This window comes from Eurypyga helias, unplaced genomic scaffold, assembly GCF_000690775.1.
Source record: "Eurypyga helias isolate BGI_N326 unplaced genomic scaffold, ASM69077v1 scaffold7455, whole genome shotgun sequence".
NCBI classification, from domain to species: Eukaryota; Metazoa; Chordata; class Aves; order Eurypygiformes; family Eurypygidae; genus Eurypyga; species Eurypyga helias.
In genome coordinates this window covers 2,479-10,033 of record NW_010253297.1, presented here as the reverse complement: position 1 = coordinate 10,033, position 7,555 = coordinate 2,479, and the positions used below count along the sequence as shown (strand labels likewise).

The window sequence follows — 7,555 nt, the reverse complement described above, 5'->3', positions numbered from 1 at the left end:
TGCGAGCTTTTGCCCTCAGTGCCCCATACGCTCTTCTGCCTTTCAGCCCACTGTCTTGTGTCTCCCAGGCGGCTGGAGCAGCAGGCAGGGCCCCTCCAGTCCGGCAGCACAGCGCTGCAGCACACCGCTTTCCCGTTTCCCCTCCCCGGGCAGCGTAGGAGAAGCGCAGAGGCACCCTGGTCGCAAAGCTCTGTGCCAGGGTGCTGATGCTCACCCTGACACCAAGACTCTGCCACCTTGCCCACACAGGCTCGTCCTCACTCCAAACAACCTAATGACAGGTCACTGCAGCGCTGCAGCTGTTAAGGGCCTTGGTGGCCCTACACCCACCCACCCCGTTCCCATAGGGTCAGGGTCATCATCAGCAAAGAACAGCCCCCCCCACTGCTGCAGGGCAGGGAACTAGCTACAGCAACAGGGTGGAGCTGGGTAAAATCCCCTTCTTGGAGGAACACAAACCCGTAGCTCCTCTGGGTCACAACGCAGCAGCCAACACGACAGCAAGCGCTACGTCAGCGGCACTCGGTGCGGGTAACCTTCTCCTTCCGCTCGTGTCCATCTCTGCCCTTCCAGAAGGGCTGAATTACACACCCGGTTGATGGCAAATCGCTGCTCCTCTTCACACCAGCTGCCAACCTCTCTGCCTCACAAAACGCCTCCAAGCGTGCCTCTTGGTTTATGCATTTTATTAAAAATGTACAGAAGTGGGCACACTCCAGCACTTGGGGAAGGCAGGTGTCCTACGTTAAAAAACATATACAAAAGCCCCGGCCCCCCCCAGGCAGGGCAGCAGCAGGCGGAGGCACCACCTCACTTCCTTTGCACAGTGGTGAAGGCTGGCACCTGAATGGGCTGGATGGAGTGGACCGGCTGGAAAACGGGCTTCTTCCGCACGTCCGAGAGGGTTTTCACAGAAGGGAGGAGCTGGTTTCTCTTGATGATCTGCAGCGCCAGTTGCGTGTTACCTGCAAGACAGCTGCTGGTGAAAACCCACGTCCCCGGCTACGGGCTCCCACCGCCCTTCTTGGGACACGGCTGCAAAGCCAGCCCTGCGCCCGGGGCCGCTGACGCCAGCCGCCTCCCTGCTCAGCGACATGGCCACAAAAAGCAGCAGAGAAAAGGGGGTTTGAAACCGATGCTGAAAACACCCAGCCTTTACCTCAGCGCTGCCGGAAGATGCTGGAGCACCTTCTAAATTCCTGAAGGGCACCTCCTCTCTCTCGCCCGTCCGCGTGGCGAGACCCTACAGAGCGCTACAGGCGGCCACGCGAGGGGCAAGGGTGGTTATCGGGCACGTTTATCAGGCACAAACTTCGTCTGTGATGACGATTAAGCCCATAAAACCCCAGGAGAGAAGCCGCCAAGTTCTGGGAAGAACCTTTCTCCTGCTTATCAAATCCTTTCACTGATGTTTCAGTTCCAGGAGAGACGCACCCTTTGCTGCCCTTTCTAGAACAAAGCATCTCCCACTCCTTTTGGCTCTACACTTAGAGGGGGGCGAGAGGTGTTGATCCCAGTTTCTCCCCTCTCTGCTCTGCAGTTTGTTGTGGAAAGAAAGGTTTCCAAAATCCCAACTCCAAAGCATTGTTTTAAAGGAGCAGCATTGGAGAAGCCTCCATTCCCAACACAAACACCCCAGCCCCTCTGCCCGCCTGCAGCTCCGGGACGTTCAGCTCCAAGGGGGAGGGGGTCGCAGCCGCGAGAGCTTCAGGGGTGATGCTCTACCTGCTCACGCTGCTCAATCTTCCCAGTTTCCCATTATACAAATGGGGTTTCCCCTCATAGGAACCTTTGGAAGGAAGGATTGTGGAAGGGAGAGTTACCAGGATGACAAGCTTTGTTACAGTACTTGCTACACAGCCCCTGACACGGCTTCTCTGGGAAACTGGGATGGCAGCTGTCTTGTAATGGAAAGCCTTTCCAACCCTTTTTATAGTATTAACCTCATCAAGGGTTTTAGTGCTAATTTCTGCACAAAGCACGGGAGATTTCAGCTCGGAAGGTGAAAGTGCAGCAAGTCCCGAGTGCAAGAACAGGATGGCAGTCAGCCAGGGAAAGGAAGGTGCAGATAGACGGATCCATAGCAGCGTAAAACAGACCCAGGGCCTAAAGGGTGTCGTGCAAAATATTGGCACAACTGTAAGGACCAGGAATAATGCCCTCCTGCCCTTGTATCCTGAATGGAGGTCAACAGAACATTTCAAAACTTACCGTTCTGTAGTTCAAGATAGACAGCCAGCAGAATGGCCTCCGGAGGGATCTCTTTGGGGTGGATCAGCGAAGCAGCCTTAGGGAAAAAGGTGGGGAGAAAAAGTCCAGCGAAGCAGCCTTAGGGAAAAAGAGGAAGGTGGGGAGAAAAAGTGCTTGAGAGACAACATCCAGCTCCAAGAAAGTGCCCCTTGACAAGACCGTGTTTGCCATGCTGATGGTGACAGCCAAGTAACAATTCATAAACGAAGACTCTGTGTCCAAAGAAAGACCCTCCGTCGGGTTTAGGCATGCTGGGAGAGGCTGCGGGATCATCTGCACTGAGGGATTGTTTCACACCTGGGAGCAGCAGCATCCGCTGTGTGCCCACGTCAGCACGAGGCTGTAATGCCCGGGCCACTCCGCTGAGGTCACCTGTCATCTCGCCAGCAAAAGGCAGCGGCCTCTGCTGCTCCAACGTTCCGAATAGAAAGTTAACGAGGGTCGTTCATGAGCTTTTGGCACCCACATGTTTTTCAGCTATGATGTCAAGGAATTCATTGTAGATACAGAGATCTACTACACGTCACATCCCCTGACGGCCGTACGCTCCTCCGGGCTCTACACGTGCTACGGAGCCCAAGCGCAGACACCTGCCCAATCCTCAGGAGGGGGGAAAAAAAAAAAAAAAAGGCAGACAACGGCCTTAAGGAGTTGAGAACTTCACGGAATTCAAACCTATTCGCCTACACAACTACTAGGAAGCGGCCTGGAAGACCGCTGTTTCCGTGTGCAGCTGAACAAGGCATGTGAGCAGCCGTCCAGACAGATGGAAACGGCACCACTGGAAGATGGACCGAATGACACAGGCTTTGAGCAGCCGTCCAGACAGATGGAAATGGCACCACTGGAAGATGGGGATGGACCGAATGACGCAGGCTCTGTGAAGACACTCGAAAATTCTTGGGACAAGAGGCAGGAAAGAAACATACTTCCAGTAGAACTGCAAGGCAGACAACGAGCCCTAAAGTTGTTTGTTCTCACAGCCCTAAAGTTAACAGCTTCAATGGTGTTAGCAACTGATGAGAGCTAAACCAAGAAAAAAAAATGAAGAGTAGGAAGTGAAAAGGTTTCCTAGTTACACAGCATCGTCTTGACATGATCTAATATACCCCACAGTGGTACTGAAGTGTTTACACAAGTAAGGAATTTGGAATTCCTTTACATTACTAACGAAGACTGGTTATTGATAGAGACAGGAGAGCCTCTCTCAGCAAAGTCAGCAAATAAACCTGAGCTACGAAGTCACCTGAGTTTGCTGTGATCTCGGGGCACTTTGGAAGAAGCACCTCTGTCCCTAAAGCCGTCCTGAGACTTGTTTTCCGTACCTGATGGAGACACTTGCGAGCTTTGTCATATTCACTCCTCAGGCAGTAAGCGCTCCCAAGGTTGAAGAGCATCATCGTTCGCGCAGACGTGACCGAGCTGGGGTAGCACTGTGGGGTCTGCTTGCCAGCTGCAATCAAAAAAAAAAAAATCATTCTTTTTTTGCCTTGTACTTCCCTTTTGGCCTCTGGTCCTGAACTCTGCTGAACACGGTGGCTGGTACTTACAGGATTCCATTGACTCATTCTCTCCTTTGTCAGACCCTGCAAAGAAAAAAGCCCACAAAACCCATCACGTTCTGTAAGCTTTTTTTAAAACACTTATTAGAAAAATAACACAAAGATAGGAATTTGCTTCTTTTTTCACAGTCTGACATTAAAGAGGGCCAATATACCAGCTTGCTCAAGGCTTTGGGCCACGTAAGACTTCCCATCTTTAATTATTTGCTTCTCTAAGAGCCTTTAGATTTGCAGAGGAGTTCAGTGAAGTTTAAACTGCAGACGTGTCACTGAAATCAGAGCTGCTGTAGGCTTAACTACACAGATGGGCTCTGAAGCACCGTTCTGTTGCAGACTACACGCTCCCAGCTAGAAGCACGGCAAGAAGCTTACGATGGAGTCTAACTAAGCTCTCCCTGCCCCTGTCTCTCACTACGTGCAGTCCAGCTCCCTGATACACTCCAAGGCCTCGTTTCCCTGATACACTCCAAGGCCTGGTTTATGAGACTGAAAAGCTGGCATGAAGGTATGAAGCCCAAACTTAACCATAATTGCATATTTAACAAAAGCAGCTCAATATAGAGTCCTGTTTATGTTACAGAATTAACCACTTCCAAGGAATGACAACTACGCAAAGGACAAACCAAACACGAAGTAGGAACTCAAGCCAGGGAAAACAAAAACAACAAAAAAACCCCAAACACCCCACCCCTCAAACAACCTACGGGCTTGAAACAAGATGCCTTACGCATCACTGTATTTGTACATGGAAATTTACAGCAGGAAGGCAGCTGAAAGCATCATCAGTTCTAATGAAGTGTGGATTCATTAACCTTGATCCTGCTCATTTGAAGAGATCCCGAGGGAAACATCAGTGACGTTCTCGGGGTTCAAGTGAGTGATGGCATCAGATATTCTGTCGAGAGAGATGAGAGCTTCTGCCGCATACAAATGCCCAAGAAACCTACAACAGCAAAGGGGGAGGGGCAGACGTCAGCGGAAGATCCCCACGGTTTGTCAGGTCAGACCACAAGCAGTTTTTAAGGGGAGGACGTGAACACTGTTACTGGAAACGCTTGCAGGGAAGTTTGCTTGCTAATACTGTCACAATACCCACTTCTGCCATTCACTGCTTTCTAGGCACGAAGGTAGTGAGAAAATCTGCACCCGAGCGAGGGCAATTCATTCATGCACAGGAACTGCCATTCCAGAAAAACAGTACCTTGGTATGGCTTTATCTCAGGGAACTAAAGGAGGAATCCTCAGGAAAACACACCAGGATACGGATACGTCTATAATGTGAGGTGTGCAGTGACTTTACATTCCATAAAGATCAAAGGAATTCTCTAAGTTAGCTGCATTTCTAAGGACAGCAACTACACAGCCCCGGCCCTGGGGCACAAACCCCCTCCCAGCCGGAGGTTCTGCAAAAGAATGAGGGGTGTTTGCCACTTGTGGTTCAGCTCAGCTACATCAGCAGCTCTCCTTTTCAGCTCTGGGACAGAAGGAACCCCGTCGACGGAGAGCACAGTTAGTCTGCAGCTACTCAATCTGCAGCAGAGGCTGAGCAGAAAAGGCTCCGGCTTGCTCGACGCGGCCGTACACACGCCGCCTCCAACCCACTGGCTGGAGCGAATGACAGAACAGCAGGTCAGGCGTCAGCCACCCAGACCAACTTCTGCCATTGAGAGCCGGCACACCAAACCTGACTTGCCCCATGCAATTGAGGAAACGGGAATGCTTCAACATTCCCGCTCTGCGTGAGCTCCTGCTTCCCTGGGACCAAGGTACGCGGCTCTGTCTTCTCCAAACACTCCAGTCTGGTGTTTCTTGCATTACCCAGCGGTAACGCTGCCTTCACAACTCCTGAAGTCTTCCTTACACAACGGGTGTGCGCAAAGCTTCTGCCGTAGTCTGAAGCACAGGAGCCCTAACAACTCAATTGGCCTGGCCTGTTCTAGGGTACGCTGCCCAAAACAAGTTAGCCTGCTCTCCACAAGCACATTCCCAGGTTGGAAAAAACATGGCTGTGATAAAAACCTCTGCTGAATTTTATCCTGTGCGCGTTCAGTTGTGGATTAAATGCACAAACAAGGTGAGGAGGATGGGGCTAAAGCTGTCTTTTTTGAATTGGCAGAGATGGGTCCAAAGTGGTGGACAGAATCAGAACCAGCTGTGAACATCCTTCCAAAAAAGACCGTGTCAAATGGGAACTGAAAAGCAGAAACTGAAGAAGGGAACCCCCATAAGCCACAGCAGCACAGCCAAGACACGGGACGCTGCTGGCTGAGCAAAACCTTCCCCTCCATAGCTGCGGTCCCGTAAGTGAGCTTTCGGCAGCACATCGGCTCGGGCTGATGTTGTCCACCCCCCCCACCCGGCTGCTCCTTCCTGCCCCTTGTGCTGTGCCCCCCCTGAGCATGTCCAGCCCCACAGTGGATCAGGGCAGAGACACAATGGTCCTGCCACTGTGTGGGCAACATGGCTGGAGAGGAGCAAACAGCAAACATGGGAATTAGGGGGAATTTGCACACAAACAAGGGGACTCACGTTCCTGCGTGTCAATGAACATTTAGTCAGGGCTTCAGCAAGAACAGGAGAGGGCCAAGCTATTCTTTGCATCAGACACAGAACTGGCAAGGAGCTACAGACACTGGAAGCGTCAACTCAGAACTCTCCAGCAAAAAGCAGGGCTGAGAAAGAAGAAACGACCACATCAGACTTACTTAAGAGACCCTGACAGCTTTGGTTGCTGAAGCAGTTTATCTGCGTGATTCAGTGCCATGAGGTTATCGCCCAAAGCCAGAGCCACGTAAGCACTACACGCAAGTATTGAGCACCTGGAGGGGAAAAAGAAAAAAAAAGGGGAGGGGGAGAAAAAAAAAAAAGAAAGGGGAAGGGGGGGAAAGCCCATGTTAAACGGAGAATTCTGTGATTCCAGATACAGCTGCAAGATGTATTTCTTGTTAAACGCGGAAGAAATAAGTCACAAGCTTTCGGTACCATCTCTGCGTCAAACCACGCAGCAAAGGAGCTAGAGTTTGGTCATCTTCGGCCTCAGTCACGCTCCCTAGATGAGGAGGTATGTACATTGTGTTGTGGCAGCATAAACCAAGGCCCACCACTGCCTGCTCAATGAGATTTTGGTATCTTACTCATAAATAACAGATTAAAAAAACCCAGATGGACCTCACCACACCTGGCAGTTTTCTTACGGACAGCCCCCCCTTCCCACCCTCCTTATTCCTTTCGCCCTGCGCCCTCTTCCCTGCCCTCCCCTTCTGCTGCAGCAAAGGGTACCAGATCTGTGGTTTTCTGTAACGTACCCCTACGGACACGCGGCAGGGATCAACTACCTCGTAAGCTGCTTCACTCCTACTGTACAACATTTGCACCCAGGGAGACAGTAAACGCTGGAGAGCTTGGCATTTCCAGTTTTGTGTTCAACCGAGAGCGGCAACCCGCTGCCAAGACGCCGATCGGCGCGTGGCGTTTTGTCGCTGTCACAGACTCTGTCTTTCCAAACCCCACAAAAATCTCTGACAGCTCCTGTAACGAAATCCAAACTACTCGCGTTTTCCATCTTCACACAACGGCCCCACATCAGGACGCCATCGTTAAGCTAAGCTTCACACTTCGTAGTAGCTCCCCCCACCCCAAAACGTGGCACTTGGGGATATTTTAGACTTTGGATGACACCATTCAGCACGGGCTGCTTCATCCTCGGGGCTCCAGCCTCTGGGAGCAGGGGCTTCGTCCCTCTC

The 7,555-nt window shown here is 51.5% G+C and overlaps 1 protein-coding gene across 1 annotated transcript; it reads right to left on the bottom strand.

Annotated features, from left to right (window-relative positions):
* Positions 1–674: 674 nt before the first annotated feature.
* LOC104510379 (CCR4-NOT transcription complex subunit 10-like) lies at positions 675–6,627 on the bottom strand. The gene is made up of 6 exons (XM_010152610.1): positions 6,518–6,627; positions 4,625–4,755; positions 3,801–3,836; positions 3,576–3,703; positions 2,212–2,287; positions 675–965 (listed from the first exon to the last, which is right to left on the bottom strand). The coding sequence occupies exons 1-6, from the start codon at positions 6,574–6,576 to the stop codon at positions 811–813; spliced, it is 585 nt and encodes a 194-aa protein (XP_010150912.1). The 5' UTR covers positions 6,577–6,627; the 3' UTR covers positions 675–810.
* Between the last annotated feature and the right edge of the window lie 928 nt (positions 6,628–7,555).

What these genes read in the sequence shown, in the direction of transcription:
- LOC104510379 (XM_010152610.1), bottom strand. Translation starts at nt 6,576, where the DNA reads ATGGCACTGAATCACGCAGATAAACTGCTTCAGCAACCAAAGCTGTCA. An exon ending in AAGCTGTCAGGGTCTCTTAA is followed by an intron (nt 4,756 to 6,517) that starts GTAAGTCTGATG and finishes TTGCTGTTGTAG; the next exon opens with GTTTCTTGGGCATTTGTATG. An exon ending in GAATGAGTCAATGGAATCCT is followed by an intron (nt 3,704 to 3,800) that starts GTAAGTACCAGC and finishes TTTTGATTGCAG; the next exon opens with CTGGCAAGCAGACCCCACAG.